The following is a 16,609-nucleotide window of genomic DNA, read 5'->3' as shown; positions in this document are numbered from 1 at the left end:
GTGATTTTATCCTTTGTGGGCAATTTCTTTCTCCGCGGTCCCTTAGGAGGCCTAAAACGTGTTGCGGGGGACGTTTTCGGACACGCTAAATCGATTGCCACCTTTTTCATGAATATTTCTTGGAGGTCCAAAAATCGGATTTTTTTACTCTGTTCGGGTAGGAAGGATAGGCTCAAAAATAACCAAATTTTGAAGTCGGCATTTTTAACTTATTTAAGTCCCTAGGAACCTCCGAATGTCGAAAAAATCACTTGGGAATCATTTTTAAGTATAGATAAAGCCTTAACAAAAAATTTTAGTTTTGACCCAAAAGTGACTTCATCCTTTGTGGGCTTTTTCTTTGTCCCCGGTCCCTTGGGAGGTCTAAGATGTGTCCGGGGGACGTTTACGGACACGCTGAATTGATTGGCACCATTTTCATGAATATCTTCTGAAGGTCCAAAAATCGCATTTTTTTTTCCTTTGGGAAGGGAGGATAGGGTCAAAAATGATCAAATTATTGAATAATTTGGTCATTTTTGACGCTATTCCCCCTACCAGCCCATTGGAAAAAATTCAATTTTTGGAGCCAACGACAAATATTCATTAAAAAGCTGCCAATGGAATCAGTGTCTCCGAAAACGCCCCCTGGGACGATTTTTAGGCCTCCCGAGGGACCACGATCAAATAAAAAGCACACAAAAGATAACGTCAGGGTTAGGCTTTAACTTTGTTTTGTCAGAGCGTTATTTGTACTTGAAAATTATTCCCAGCGGAGTTTTGGACACGCCGAGTTCCCTATGGACAAAAACTAGTGAAAAATGTCGACTTCAAAAGTTGGTCATTTTTTACCCTATCCCCCTTACCCCCCATTGGAAAAAATTCAATTTCCTGTAGTGAAAGTATAACAAAATGAGTATAGTAACTAATTGGTATGTTATAAACAAAACTTGGATAATAATCTGTGGTGGCAACAATTCAGTGCTTTAGTCTCCAGAGCAATACACTACATTCAGATATATATATATACCTATACACTCGATTGCAAAAACGTTGACACCTAAAACGCATATTTCATGAAAGATGAGACCCAACGGATTTGTGGGTAGTGTTTAAAAATTGGCCTTTAACGCGTGTCTTATAGCATCTAAGCCCTCGTCGTGAGGTATGTGAGGGTATAAACCCACCACATCGATTGAAACCTTAATCGCACCTTCTGGGAGTGTGTCAATGTCGACAAGTTTATGAAGGAAATCATTCTTGTCTTTGACAAATGATGGGATAGAAGCTATCAATGGTTTAAGATGATAATCTACGAATTCTGAAATCTTTTCTGTCGGTGTATTACATCCCGAGATAACTGGTCGTCCCGGACAGCCCTTATACAACTTTGGCAGCAGATAAAACCTTCCTGCTTTCGCCGTACTATTTACTCACAAATATTCAAGAGTATTGTCACTTATACTTCCCTCTTCATGTGCCCTTTGAACCCTATTGTTGACCATTTTAATCATATCATTAGTTGGATCTTTATCCAATGTCACATAAACCTCCACATCTCTTAGCTGACGTATAGCTTCATTGATATACCTTGCCCTGTCCATTACCACTACACCCGGTCCTTTGTTTAATTACGATGTCACCGTATGCATATACAGCTATTTTAATAAACTTTGTATTTGAAAACACAACTGTCTGTAACAACCGGATGGCCGTATTATGCAGATGTCCGTCAAGCGGGGTTCCACTGTGTTATTAATCCAATTTTTATGAAACGTTTGTGATGTAAAAATTCTGTTATCTGTCAGGTAAGTCAAGCGTAGTCTTGAGAGACACCTTTGTTGTGTATTTAATGATTTCTTTGTCACTTCTGATGTTCTTGAAGTCTACTAAGAAGAGTCCTGTCTATTAGTCTATTGGAATGTTCGTTTGGGAAAGGTTTCAATATCTAGAAGTACTCGAGCAACTGCAGCTGTCGTTTTACACACGCAAAGTAAAAGCAAACTCGAAAGATTTCTAAGTACGTCTATTTCGCTTCTAATTGGGGATTAACGCCGCGGCTTTAATTTGAGCGCGCTATCCTAATTACGACGTACGCGCACGTCAGTACCGAAAATTAGTTATGAAAGCTCTGTGACGTCTGTTTGTTTTGTCAAACGCGCAGTGCTTTTCAGTTATCATTCCAAAGAAGCATGGCGGAAGAAGGGCAAAAGGATATGTCCATTGTTGAACACGAAGTATTAGAAGTGTATGAAGTGCAGGAAGGAGCCCTGCAAGAGTGCATGATGTTTGTTAAAAAATTAAGCGAAACAAGTTTACGGGATCTAGAGACTGAAAGGAACAATCTGAACGATCTACTGAAGGAAGCCGAAAGGGAAGTGACCACACTGAAGACTTCACTTAAAACTGCTAATAGCAATGTGGAAGAGCTTACGGCAACCCTAAAACTAGACAAGGAACAACGCCAAAACCTTGAAGATCTCCTTTCAACCGCTAACGCCAGGGCAGATGAGTTAAAAACCGAGCTGAAACAAAGCAGGGAGTCGGCTTCTGCACTTCAGAAGCTAAATCAGGAGAAAAGCGTCACTTTGATGGAGGTTGACGAAACTGTTGAAAAATTAACAGCAGAAAAGGATTCTCTTGAAGAGGAACTCGAAAATCTGAAGCGCTTAAGATCCCAAGATGAACAAGAAACAAATGCAATACACCAGCTCCTTCTCAAGGAACAGGAAAAGACCTTTCGAATGGAAGAACAACGCGGGGAAGTAGTGGCGCAACTGAATAAAGAGTTGATTGAAGCAAAGAAAAATTTATCGTCACAGAAAAACCAAACTGACGTTGAAATAGCACAACTCAGGCAAAAACTTGACCTTGAGCAAAGAATGAACGAAAGTTTGAGCAATGAAGCTGATGTCTGCGTCAATGATATTAAAAAACAGCTCCTCAAAGTTACACGCGAGAACGCAGATATGCAAGCGAGCAAAGAAAAAGTCTTGGATCGGCTGAATACTGCAGAAGAAGAGATTTTATCACTCCAGAGAAAACTTAGTGAAGAGAAACAGACAAGGGAGAAGTTATACCAGGACAACAAGATAGATGCTGATGAAGCAAAGAGCCATTTGGAGAAAATGAAAACAGAGAATGATTGTTTAACATCTGAAAAGGAAGCTATTGAGAATAGGCTCCGTTCTTTGAAAGTAGAAAACAAAGAACTCCTTTGCCGCGCCACGGTGTTACAGGAAAGCATGGAGGCAACGCAGCGTGAAGCTGTTTTACTTCAGGAGGAACTGAAAGCCTTTAAAACCTCTCACACGATGCAAGACGAGGAAACAAAGGAATCTGTTGAGTCATGGGCAAATAGAGTGGATGACGCTGAAGACTGGCAGCAAAAGTACAGAGAACTTGAGATTGAGCAAGAAGCTCTTTACAGACAGTTCACTCAAGTTAGGAAGCATCGAAACCGTGTGCTGCGTGAAAACGGAGGGCTTCGGCGTCAAATGTCTATGGCAGGAGCTCAGCTGGCTATCACAAATCAGAAGTTCCAAAGACAGCTGCAGCACTTTCGTACTCAACTAAACATGGCAGAGCACTTGTATCGCGAGAAGATGCTCGAATGCAGCATCCTTGAGGTGCAATTGAAACATCTCCTGAAGTCCTCTCCTTCAACTCCACAAACCTACGACTATCCCGGCAATTCTGAAGATCATACACGAGATTATGTCACTCGCTCCATTGAATTTAGCCGCCGTTACGACTACTCTACCTCCCGATCAGGACAGAGGTCACGTGATGACACCACCAGGCATATGCAGCAAGCACGTCCGCAGTATGCATCCAAGTCACGTGTACCGCCGGCCACCCAAAAAGCAGAACAAGACAACTGCCCTGAATGCGTTCCGAACGACTTAACGTAGCGCGCATCTTGTCAGCGCACAGTAGCAACAATAAATTGTTTTGATATTGGTTATTGTTTCAATGTACTGCTTTCAACTTCGATCCCATTTATTACCTTGTTATCCCTAAGGCCATTTTTTGTTTTGTTTTGCGACAAATAGTTTTGACGAATCTGGCGATTTTTTGGAGCCCGAACTGCGAAGTTCAATACTCAACCAACATTCACCATTGCAGAATTCTCAAAACAACAACAATAAACCAAATTTTAGCTCAACGGAGTCAAAATACACTGTGAGTAGTGAATTTGGATCCTCTTGGTCCTTTTCTGCTGGTTTAGTAAGCGTGTGACTTAATGATAATTGACTTTTGATTGCTGATTTGTTCCAGACTTGTGCCTAACTGTATTTAAATAAGTGGCTTGAGTCCTGTTTTCTCGCGTTTTATCAGTTTCTTGAAAGTGCGATCCAACTACACCTTAAAGTGTAAAGAACCAAGTTGTCATTTAGTTTTGTTGACTGGGGTTATATTTGCTCGCATTCATTCATTTGATTCAGTACCAAAACTCCCGAGACCTTTTTCCTGTGGTCATCTCATTTTGCTGCAGACTTCTTTGGACGAGCAAACACAAAATGTGTTAAAAAGGGCCCTCCTTAAACAAAGTCGGACTTAAATTGTTTGTTAAGTGCCTTACCTTTTATTCTCACTTTGTAAATAGAAGTTTTTGAAATTTTGGGTTTCCTTGACTATGCGGCCGAATTTAATTATTACCCGGGGCGTAGTTTTCTTCCTTTTCTCGTAGTAGTTTTCAGGTCATGATTGTTAAGATGCGCAATGGGCGATGGTTGCGAGCCCGCGATTTGATGGCACTTACTTGGTTTCTTTTCGGTAGGTTTTCGTTACTCAATGGTACGGAGCCCCATAAGGGACACACACACTTTTTTTTTACTGCTACTTTTACTGCCACTTTTATTGCGACTTTTACTGCGACTTTTACTGCTACTTTTACTGCGAGTTTTACTGCTACTTTTACTGCGATTTTTACTGCTACTTTTACTGCGACTTTTACTGCGAGTTTTACTGCTACTTTTGCTATCGCGGGACCAAGCGTTACTACCGCGGGCTCAATCGAAAACATGTCGGTCAAGGAGGCGGTTTGTGGCGATCTTGGGAAGGTATGCTTGTGAATATTCATAACCTACCCATAAATCTTACTACGGAGCCCCATAAGGGACACACACACTTTTTTTTTACTGCTACTTTTACTGCCACTTTTATTGCGACTTTTACTGCTGTCCCTTATGGGGCTCCGTAGAAATCAGCCTTGAATGCAAATTTACCTTTGCCATTTCATGTTTGAAGAAAAATAAATTACGATATCGATGTAATCCGAGGGCTTCAAGAGTGAATCGGTCCTTGAACATGGCTTACATTAATGTGCTAGCAATCGCAAACGAACATTTACGTCTCTGTGCTATGGTTGAACGGTAAGATCTCGTAAAGCACTGATGTTTAAATTAGATTTTTTATTCATTATTGACCTCAGCGCTAATGCTACACGTCACTTAAAATTATAAATTCATGTCATTTGGGTTCTTCGCGACTGTTGCAGCTCCTTAAAATAAGTTGGGTACTGACCGTTTTCATTAACATGACTGGCGCAAAGATTTCTTGAAAGATAGCGGAACACTCAAGTAATCAGACTGCATAAGTGTGCCGCGTCTGCACTTTCTTGGGTTCAAACGGATTTACCTTATTTCCGTATTGTAAGCAGCTTGTTTTTGTTAAATTCAAAGGATATATATTTCAAATGACTGTTGAAAACAAGCAAACAAAGGTCTGCTTTTTCTTCACTCTGAAGATGAATACTTTTGTATTGAAAGTAAATAATTGTGATAATTTAAGGTCGTGTTCTATTGGGACCAACCACTTTTAGTTGGTTAGGTTTTTTCGTTTTCTATTAGGAAAAACCGAATTTTGGTTGTTGTTGTTTCTCAACCAGCTCAAACTTCGGTTGAAAGGGCAATCTCGTACCCAGAGTCCTCACGCTCTTTGGTCAGATAGAGATAGATAGATAGCTTTATTAAAAAACCATTGCAGCCCAGAGGCTGGATTACGGACTGTACAATATATAATGCTAAACACGCGATAAGATAAAAAAAAAAACAATTTTACAGCGGTTAAATCGCCAGGAGAGACGCTGGAGAATTCGAAAAAAATTTATATTTTTGGATTGGCTGCTCTGTATAAGCTCCGTAACGGTTCCGCAGAAATCCTGCGGTAATAACATTCCAGTATCCCAGAGTGTCTCCTGGCGACCAACCGCTGGCCAAAGAGCCTGAGGACTCTGGGTACGAGAGTGAATATCACTCGAAATGAACCAGAACCAGGAAAACGAAAATTGGGCAAAGCGAATCAACCGTTGAGCGGTTTGCCGTGGAAGAAGTGCTTGATAGCCGATATTTCATTTTATGTTAACTTGACAATGATCTTTATTCGGATTTGTTTATTTTTTTCAATAAATTTAGTCATTGCTGAGTTCGCACTGTACTGTCCGACTGAATATCTTTTCCAAAGATCCTTTGATAAAGAAGTGCAAGTCTGAAATTATGGAGCATTTCATACAATGAATTTCTAATATGATTTCAAAACTGAACAACAACCAACTCTATTAAAAATGTAACACCATACACACCGTAAAAGTCATACCAACCAGTTTATGGTTCATACCGTAACTCAGAATTCAGTGTGTGGAATCGTTCTTTTATAAATAGAAAAGGCTTGATATAATGGTATGTGTAAATTACGCTGATTTATTTTGTATTTGGGGGCAATTCTCGCCCCCCGGGGTCTTAGTATAGGAGGGTTTTTTGCGTTTACAATTTTGTGGTGTTGGTGAGGAAGGGGGGGGGGGGGGGGGGACTTATATTCGGAGGGCCTCTTTTTCGGAATTTTCAGTATGACAAAAATTGTTTGTTTGTGAATTTTTGCCTTCTGGGGGTGAAAATGAATTTCATCCATGCAAACAAAACGGGGTTCTGGTACCTCTAAGGGGTTCCTTTCAAAATTTCAGACTAGCAACTCCGGTCACTTTTCTTCACCTTTTGCTAGAACCAAACAACAACGAACAACCAATGAAGGCGCCCTAGTACAAGGTGTCTAATGCTTCTTGTTGAAGACATTTATTGTGTGTTCTTTTATATTGTCAAACACTTTTATCATGAGCCTGTGGCTCGGGGGACTGGGAGACCACCCCCTGTGTATTTGACATAAAATAAATTATCTTATCTTCTAAATTAGGTCAAAGGATGCCTTACTGTTTGTGCGGGGTTTTCATATTCTCTATATGTACCTGTATTATTGCTGGAGTTCAGCCATTTGGTATATTTCATATTCTTTTCCTCTTATTATCTCAAAAAAAGAAATGTCTATCTAAATATGTTCAAAAAGAGTCAAACATTCTCCGACAACACGCATGAAGAAGACCATTAGTGGCGCAGTGTTTAACTTGTTTGGTTTATTTCAGCAGGAACGGACAAATAAACAAGTGCCACAACAATTTACATTCGATACAAATAAAAAGTCTTCAGTACATCAGAAAAACTCTGCCAGGCGCGGGTCGTTCCTCAATTTTTGCTCCAGTTGAACATACTTTTGCGGCGCCAGCTCTTTGTGCCTAGTGGAAGTGACAAAGAAAAATGATTTTTACACTATCTAAATACACAATTACCGTATTCTCATGACACACTGTTAAACAAAAAGTGCCAAGCATTTTAAAACTTTCATTGGATTGTATTTTGACTGAATTCCCAACAAAGAGTGGAGTGTCCAGTCAGCAAAAAAAAAAAAAAAAAAACTGAATACATAAGAGGGTTAGCATTCTAATGAAAATGTGGTGCTGCGTCGATGGGAGAGTTTTATGAACTGAGTTGATGACGTAATTTGGCCACCGTAATGAGATTCGAGTGCTGACGTTTCGAGCACAACGAATTCACTCTGGCAAAGGCCTAGCTCTGGAATCTCATTACGCTGGCCAAATTACGTTATCAACCCAGTTCATAAAACCAAACATTCACAATAAACACCGTCAGATAACAGCGATGTTATGTGCTGAACGCTTAGTCGAAGTGGCCGAATATTTCCATGACTTAATGTATAATGGATAAATTAGATAATAGATAATGGATCGGTTACAAAAGTTTTTTAGGTTGATCATGTTAGGCGACGTATACATGGTACAAGATGCGACTTCTATATTAGAAGGTAAAGAGCTATCCTACCCGGGTCGAATCATTTCTCTTGCCTGCAGTTCATCAAAATGCATCACACATTGCAATATACATTCTTCAGTTTTCGAACGATGAGACGCTTAAATACGATAAAATAATTCCAAGGGAGGATAACCTCTCTTGAAAATTGACATTAATTGGAAACTTCGAGATAGAAGAAAAATTTTGTGGTTGTAGCAGACGGCGACATTCAACGTACTTATAAAAAAGCCGTGTGAAGAAACACCAAAAAAGTCGGCATCCTACCCGTGGCTTTCATCGAAAATAACCTTTATTTGGTTTGATTATAGCCGGCTTTGCACAGCCTTCGGCCTTTGACAATGTCTGTTCCACGGAGTCCATTGTTTTCCTTGTATTGACCTTCACTATCGGAAAACTGTCAGTTTGCTTCTATAAACCGACAATCTACGCGGAAAATATTCTCGCATATTTTGACGCTAACTAAAAGTTATTGTTAGTATAAAAGTGAACCTGTTGAGCCGCTGTTCAAGGATATGGATTCTAAACATGGCCTCGCTGCAGAAATTGAGGTACTCCTCTTCATCTTCTTTTGTCATGGACACTTGATTCTGCTGATACCAACTCTGTTTGCGCTGTAATTCTTGTGTTTCCTGTACGATAAAAGTTATCAACCATCATTCTCTTGACTCAGAATGCATTTTAACATGGCTTGGATTTTAAAGCCTATGTAAACTGAGAAATGTTCCTGGCCCGAGAAATTGCTAGTGTAACATGTCTCGTTTTTGTTGCCGCAAACGTAGCGACAAGTACAACTAGATTCTACTTCGTCCAACGTTGACTAACTGCAATAAAAACGTTACGAGACATTCATTTCGGGGTATGTTACACAAAGCAACGTTTCGTGCAATTTGTCTCCCTAAAATGAACCAATGAAGCCTTTAGTGGCTCTAGAAAGAACGCTAGACACTGAGCAGATATTAAAGTCTCCCATGAACCAACCTTCTCAAATCTGGCCTGTATAAGGTTTGCCTTGTCGATGAGGCGGTGTTTAAGATCTTGTAGACATTCCTCCTTGAGTTTGTAAGCTTCTTGGCGACTGATGTGAGGTGGATCACCAATTTGCGCCAGAAACGGTGCAAGGTAATCGAGTTCCAATTCGTGCTTCTTCATTGCTTCCTCTGCCGCTTTACGTTCCTAGTGTCATAACATAGACAACAAAACAAAGCTGCACCTTAAATGTTATTATCAGCACGCACAGTGGCCTCATCAAGTGATAAAATCATCGACATTGTTTGTTTATTCCAAATTATTGTCAGTTTATTCCAAATTACCAAAAATCGCTTATTTCGAAGCGTACATTTATTTTTGTAACAACATGTTGCAGATGTTAGAAAAAAATCAGAAAATGGGGAGAAACAGTGTCAGTGTATAGCGCTGAAATGTATAAAAAAAGATAATTATTATACTTGGCTATGGGTTCAAAACCAAATTATGACGTGGTCAGTTTGTGTTTCTTGCGTCCGCCAGCAAACACCTCGGCACCTGCCTTAGACAATAATGGTTGAAATTGTCAACATCTTGACCTTAAAATAGGTCAGTTCTTTAGTTATTTGGTTTCCTATGCCACAAACATCAAACAGTATCTGAGGAAGCTGTTATTTTTTGGCATACCAGTTGCTGGCGATGCAGCTTAGCTTTCTCATTTCTTTCAGTATCGTACACAGACACGTTGAGTTGTGATGCTGCTTCTTCTTTGATTCGCAGCTGCAGGATTTCTTTCACCTGAAAAATATTACAGGACACTGCAATCAAACCTCCCTCGCGACCTATACCATAAAAACTATGTTTTCAGGCTGCTGCCTGTATACGTAGGCCACCCCAAAATGTGTTGTTCATCTCGTGAAGTGAAGTGAATAACTTTACCCTATTATCCCCGTTTAGCAAAGTTTTATTTTGCTTATGTCTAATTTAACTAGTAGGCACTAGAATTTGTTCAAGTTTTTGGCCGTCGTTTCCTTGTTCCCTGTTCAACGTCATTGCTCCTCTGTGTCATATGGTGTTTCTGTTAATGTTAGTTTCTGGTTTAAGAAGGATGATATCTTCATTTATTCTACGTTCCACCGTGTTTTCCCAATACCTTTTCGAAAATGTCAACATCGCTTTTCCGGAAGGGGAGGGGGGGGGGGGGGGGGAAGGGGCTCGTCAGAAATGCATGAGGACCAGTTTATTTCAGGATAAGTAGAATTTTTATGTAACTTGACCAGCATCATCACATGTTAAAGACGCAAATTTAACTATGTATGCTGATGACCACCAAACGTATTTATGGAACAGTGGGACACAGTTTGAAAATCATGGTCAGCAAGCCTTGTCTTGGTGTTCAAAGAACTTCCCTATTAGCCAATCCAGACAAGTTTCAGTCTCTTAAATATTAGTCCAAGGAAACGCAAAAAGGATAAGAGTGACACACTGATGATCTAGACATTAAGAAAACTGAACAAATCAAACTACTTGGAGTTTACATCAACGATGACCTTAATTTCACCAAGGCCAGCAAGACAGTGGGAGTAGTTTCTCGTCTTCGGATGCACCACAAGGCGAAGCTACTACTGTTTAAGTCTTTCATTCTACCTCATTTAACTTGCTGCCATTTTATATGGCGTCTTTGTAAATCATCGGACAAAAGGAAGCTTGGGCGAATACAAGAACGAGCGCTGCGAGCAATATACAGATCTTTCTCTGACACATACGAAGAACTCTTGGGAAGCGCCTTGCAAGATATTGCGGTACTTAGGTACAAAGTCAAGCACGGCCTCACACCTGCTACCGTTTCCAATGTCTTTGTCAGTAAAGACCCCACACACTCGTTTCGGAGTACAATGATTTTGTATTACCGCGTTTTAACACTACACGCTATGGCAAACATTCTATTAGATATCTTGAACCATTTCTATGGTCAAAACCTAGTAAAGTCCAAAGAGATTCGCCTAATTTAGCCGTTTTAGAAACAAAAGAAGAAAATTGAATCGCTGTAACCTGCGTAGCCAATATCGCGCAAATCTAAATGTTATATTATTTAGTATATTAGCTTACATGTTTCACTTGTCTATCATTTTATTGTTTTATTTTTATTTTATCATTTTATTTAAAGTGTAGAAAGTATATAAGAATTGCAATTCAACTAAACATTAACCGACATTAGTTTTTTACTTGTTTTTGGGACTCTATCACTGTATTGTTAAAACTAATGTCCCCAATTAGTCCACATGGGCTAAATACCTTGACACTTCAATAAAGGTTCCGTCTGGCATGTACGCGTAAGATGTGCTATCCCTGATGATTCTTGTAGGTTTATTGAATTTGCTTAGTGTCACTTACCAGATAAGAAGCCCATTTTTTAGTCACTGCAAGCAAATTCGAAACGATACTATAAACTCATTCAAGTGCAGTTGTAAGATTTCATGTAATCTTCTTTCTGTCATGTGATATTTTATTTGTACATACAGTCCCACAAGAAGTTCGTTATTTATCCACAACAGCTATTGAATCACATCGCTTTGCTTCATATACATGAAAGAGTGAGAAATATTGAGATCGTGGTAAATGTTTTGAGGCTGTAAATTGTAAGTCAGTGTACCTCTTCTTCTGATGCTCGTATTTGATTTGTGCTTTGTTCCTCGGCATCCACAAGTTCCACCAGCATCTCATAAACTTGCAAGTTTTTATGAGGCTTGATGAGGGGGTCAACCTGTCAAATAAAAATTATCTCGCCGTGATTTAACGACTAAGATAGCCTGAACAAAATTAAAATTTTCTCTGCGACTGTTAAAACTGCTAAGGATTCTTTCACTTGAAACAACAGTTTAGATATTTAATCATTTGATGTACTCGCTTAAAAGACTTGCTAGAAGAAGAGCGACATATTCACATTGATAGAGGTATTTTTCAGTCAGAGACACAGGTATACTCGGAAAAAGAAATCCGAGTTCTCCCAACAGTAGTGCAACATATGACCTTCTGATTACTAGTAGGTTTTTGAGTCTTGGTAAACAACTTGCCTGAAAAGTAGTGGTCATATCAGGCGTCATTGTAAGTGTTCCTCCTTTTTCTGTGGTGTGAGGAGGGCGGATGAACTCCCTGGTGGAAGCTGTAACTCTGTTGTCCTCCAAATGAAAAGTTAAGATAATTCTTTCATCCGAGACGAGGAACACTCTCTCGGCGACATCTTCATTCGCTTCTTTAGACTTGTTGCGGTGAAACCTTTCGACTATTTTCTGCGAGAATAAAGATATAATTCTTTCTAAACCATTTAAGTCGGTATCAACGGCATTAAATTAGTCAATTGGTCCCTGGTGAGACTGACAGATAAAAACAGGATGGAAAGTACTGCTGGACCTGTACGCACCAGACAGGTTTTGCAGTTTACAGACTGTAAATATTTTTGTTATTCTCTGCGTTTTACAACTCCAGACCTTTTATTCCTGTCAGATTTAGTCAAACCTTACCAAATTCCATACGCGTCGTCGTCCCACCTCATGGATCGACAATTTTCCGGTCAAACGTCAAGTCAAACGCCAAGCAAGTAAGACCGATGTTGATTTAATTTTCGGAAGTAAAAAGCAACTCCTCCCCGCGGGCAAAACAACAAACAAACACAAAAAAGTTCAGTTGTTTGACCTGTGAAGTCAGTTTTCTGACTTTTAAGTTCTGGCAAGCTTTCAAACAAAATCATCTATGAGTTCTAGCACAAGATCTGGTTGAAAAAAAATAAAGGTGGTCAGTCTAGTGCTAGACATGTTACACTAGCAATTTCTCGGGCCAGGAACATTTCTCAGTTTACATAGGCTTTAAAATCCAAGCCATGTTAAAATGCATTCTGAGTCAAGAGAATGATGGTTGATAACTTTTATCGTACAGGAAACACAAGAATTACAGCGCAAACAGAGTTGGTATCAGCAGAATCAAGTGTCCATGTTGTGTGTGTGGGTCGCATCTGGTACTCAGTGTTTTGACCTTTGCAGTAGCGAGAACATGTATACGGGACCTTATTACTCTAGTTTAATGCGTAGGTGGGTGGTCTCGTCGGGATTCTGTGATCTGATTGGTTCGGAAGCCGGGTAATTTGTTTTTTAATCTCTTACCACAGTCATGTGCCGTTAACTAATTGCCATCAATTGTAAATTTCAATGATACAGTTAATTCCAGTAAAACTTTTTCGGAAAGAATGGAAATCCTCAGACGTCTTTCTTTCTTTCGATTGTAAGCTCTCTGACTGTACTATTGGTCAAAGCTATCCCGTCCCAATGTCGACTGGGACCTCTCCTTGTGATTGTCGAAACATTCATGATGGCGACCGCAACAGTTTCAGCTTTATGAGGCACATGTTGCGAAGGTTTTGTCGTTATTCTTAGATACGAGCGAGCTCCTTTACAAGGAGGTGAGTAACGTTTTTACAACCTTCCATTTTTTAATCGATTTAGTACAATGTACCATTTAAGCCTTAAATTTCCTACTGATGTTTCTTTAAGAGAAATGGAAACGGCAACGAACTAACCAAACCGCTTTGGCAAGAAAACCCATATCTTGGCAGTGTCCTCCGACCGTGCAAATGATAAACGGCCACGATAACCGTGCAAAAGACTTAAACCACAAATTCATCGGCGGTCAGTTGGAAAATTATTCATTTCTGGCGCAAAGGCATCAATTTGACGTCTGAAAACATTTTTTAGTTCACAGTACGTAGTAACTAGAACGTTTGTTGTTTATCTGAATTTCGGCAACGGTTGAGGTATGTCTTGCAGCCTTACATGCACCCAGGACTATCGTACAAATATCGTACAGTCCACTATCATATTCTCTCGTGAGAAACCATGTTGTTACCTACAACATATATTTATTTTCCCAAATATAGTGGACGAGAAAATTACGAATCAACGATCCTCTGGGCTTTAACAAGGAATTCTTGTTTTACAACTTACCACTATTGGCCTTGCGTTGGTCTCTTGAGGTCCAAACCTTTTAATTCGTTTGCCAAACGTCACTTGTCGATAGTACATAAAATCATCCCTATCAACATAATTTTCCGTCATCTCCTCTGGCGATTCCTCACGCTTCACTAATCCGTCAATGCGGGCACTGAAAATATAACACGCTGGTTAGTGTATGTGAAACATATGGACTACGGTCAGTGAGGAAACACAACAGAGAGGCCAACAAAACCAATATACATACACTGAAAGCTGAAATGAAAGTGGAAAGGGGTTTTTCTCCTATTGGCCAAATGTTTACATAAACCTGGATTTAGAAATGGATTCAACGTCAATACCACTGATAATATTTTATTAAAAAATTCCATTTCAATGACATTTGGCCGACTTCAAACCATCTTCGTGATCGTATTAACAATGTAGACTTCCAGCAACTAAAACTGACCACGATTCAGTAATGATTGAAATTAAAGATCCAGGCTCTTAGAAGTTAAATGTTTCAAGCCTATTAAGAGCCGATTTCTGAGATTATCAAAAATCGGGCGTCAGTCGTGAAATTTCGAATTCCTTGATATTTTGTCCATATAATCTCTATAGTAAAGTATTTTCAAAAATAACGTTAAAAGTTTCGTCAGCGTATTATTTTTTTCGAAATCGGGCAAAGTTTGAAATACAGCAAATTAGCGTCCTTTCGGTCACGAAACTTACTGAAAATTACCCATTTTCATCTCGCTCGTAGAAAGAAACGCGATGTCCTCCATTAATGAAATGTTTACAAAATATAAACACCTCCCTCTTCTTCATAATGCACTAGTTAAATTTAGATAAGCTTGAGAATTGGAAATGCTTCGGCCGTTAGAAGAAACCCCATTTCGGCAGTTTAAAAATTCAGCAAATTTCATCCAATTTCAACACAAAAGAAACCCAATTGGTACGTCCAGTTTGAATTTAAAATGAAGACATTGTTGAAGCACAACCTTTGCAGTTTACTGTGTTAAAATATTTCTGGCGGCAATGCAAAAGTATCCCGTCGAGAGACCAAAATGTGAAGGGTACTTTGACACGAGGAGAGCCTGTGAAACGAACAACGGCCGTCACGCTACAAATCAAGTCCTTTGTTAAATTATCACTTGCAACAAAGAATATGTTTTCTATGAGCTGTACAGAAATTGCTAATAGTAGCTTATTCTCTGCTGAACTTAGTAGGATAACATTTCGTATGATTTTGTCAACTCGTGTATTTTTACACATGTAGAAGTCAGAATTGGGCACATTTTGCTGTTAATTGTGTAATTGGAAACTGTTTACATTATTCTGCTTCGGCTACTTTCAAAAATACAACAGTCAGGAAATACCAAAAGTCAGAGTATTTCTAAGCTTTAATTCATCTATTGCTTGAGTTTTTAAGACAGGAAAGGCAATTACTTTAGAATTATCAAGCAAAGATGGTATAAATTCACTTAGAAGAGGTCAAAGTTAACAGCAGAGATCGGCTATGTGATTGTCGCATCGCAGAATAAATATTCATGAAATTGCTATAAACTAGCAGTTTATTCTAGCCCTGAATTCGAAAAAACTCGCTAAGGAGGACTTATCACAGTGATCTGATCTGCAGCGCCAGTAACTCTTTTTAAACGGAAAAAGTTGAAATCCTTGTAACTGCGTGACTCTGACAAACTAAGGCGTGATCAAAACCGCGTGGGACCTGGTAACCGAACTATCTTCCCACGCCGGCTACAAAGGCGAACAAGTAACAAACGACAAACAATTCCGAATTTTACCTGTGTAAATATGCAGTTCTTCAAGTTCCTAAACCAGCGGTCTAGCCAAATATACACTCCCTGTGCTTGAAAACATTTTTTGGGGGCGGGGTGGGGGGGGGGGGGGGTCCTTGCGCGTGAGAACTCGCGGACGTTTAGAACACAGCTTAGTGCCCTTTTTTCAACAGTAACTTTATATTTTCTACTGTATGGCACTTACCTTTGCAAATATCAAAAACGAAGTGGACAGTTACTATAGTGTTTCCTAACTACAGAAAAATGCTAACATTAATGGTTGGAGGTTCCATCTATGATACAGTAGCAAGTAGAGTAAACCTTGCAAGCTGTATGAGGCCACACCTGCATTTTATGTCTACACGTAGCATCTTCCTTGACTGCAAAACAGTCAAATTTTTGTCTTTCAATTTCAAATACGATGCTCGAGAAGCACAAAAAGCCTGGAATGTCATTCGAGTTCTCTTTTCCTACTGGCTAATGTTCATGAGGCATAATTAAAATTATGCCTCATAGACATAGACACTAGCTTGTTGAACATTAGCCAGTTCAAAGCTCTCAGTTAGTGAGAACGCCCAAATTTCAAACCAAAACCCGAGGAAACAAAATGAGTGGAATTGTGCAGAGAGAGAGCGCTTTTAAATTCGGGTTCATGTTTTCGCAGTTCTCACTATTCTGGAGCTTGGAACAGGCTAGGCTGCAAAATAGTCTTTTTGTGCGCTGGTCC

The 16,609-nt window shown here is 39.5% G+C and overlaps 3 protein-coding genes across 3 annotated transcripts in view; 2 read left to right on the top strand and 1 right to left on the bottom strand.

Moving 5' to 3' along the window:
* Positions 1-16,609, top strand: part of LOC146489322 (uncharacterized) — a 219,254-nt gene that overhangs the window by 68,745 nt on the left and 133,900 nt on the right. The window lies entirely within an intron of this gene.
* On the top strand, positions 1,720-3,942 carry LOC146489326 (uncharacterized). Its single transcript, XM_085107787.1, has one exon. It carries the CDS (start codon positions 2,172-2,174, stop codon positions 3,891-3,893), a length of 1,722 nt encoding a protein of 573 aa, XP_084963913.1. The 5' UTR covers positions 1,720-2,171; the 3' UTR covers positions 3,894-3,942.
* The window catches only part of LOC146489325 (dynein regulatory complex subunit 7-like), a 63,043-nt gene continuing 53,801 nt past the window's right edge, over positions 7,368-16,609 (bottom strand). Inside the window, exons 12-18 of the mRNA XM_085107742.1 lie at positions 14,099-14,255; positions 12,179-12,394; positions 11,758-11,868; positions 9,792-9,902; positions 9,120-9,314; positions 8,631-8,770; positions 7,368-7,546 (exon numbers count right to left, since the gene is read on the bottom strand). Coding sequence (XP_084963868.1) covers positions 7,465-7,546; positions 8,631-8,770; positions 9,120-9,314; positions 9,792-9,902; positions 11,758-11,868; positions 12,179-12,394; positions 14,099-14,255 — 1,012 coding nt within the window. The 3' untranslated portion in view covers positions 7,368-7,464. The remainder of the gene's footprint in view (positions 7,547-8,630; positions 8,771-9,119; positions 9,315-9,791; positions 9,903-11,757; positions 11,869-12,178; positions 12,395-14,098; positions 14,256-16,609) is intronic.

The sequence above is a fragment of the Pavona decussata genome, unplaced genomic scaffold (assembly GCF_977016875.1).
Source record: "Pavona decussata unplaced genomic scaffold, jaPavDecu1.1 SCAFFOLD_6, whole genome shotgun sequence".
Lineage (NCBI taxonomy): Eukaryota > Metazoa > Cnidaria > Anthozoa > Scleractinia > Agariciidae > Pavona > Pavona decussata.
The sequence above is the reverse complement of the archived record's forward strand: the minus strand, read 5'-3'. Positions and strand labels throughout refer to the sequence as shown.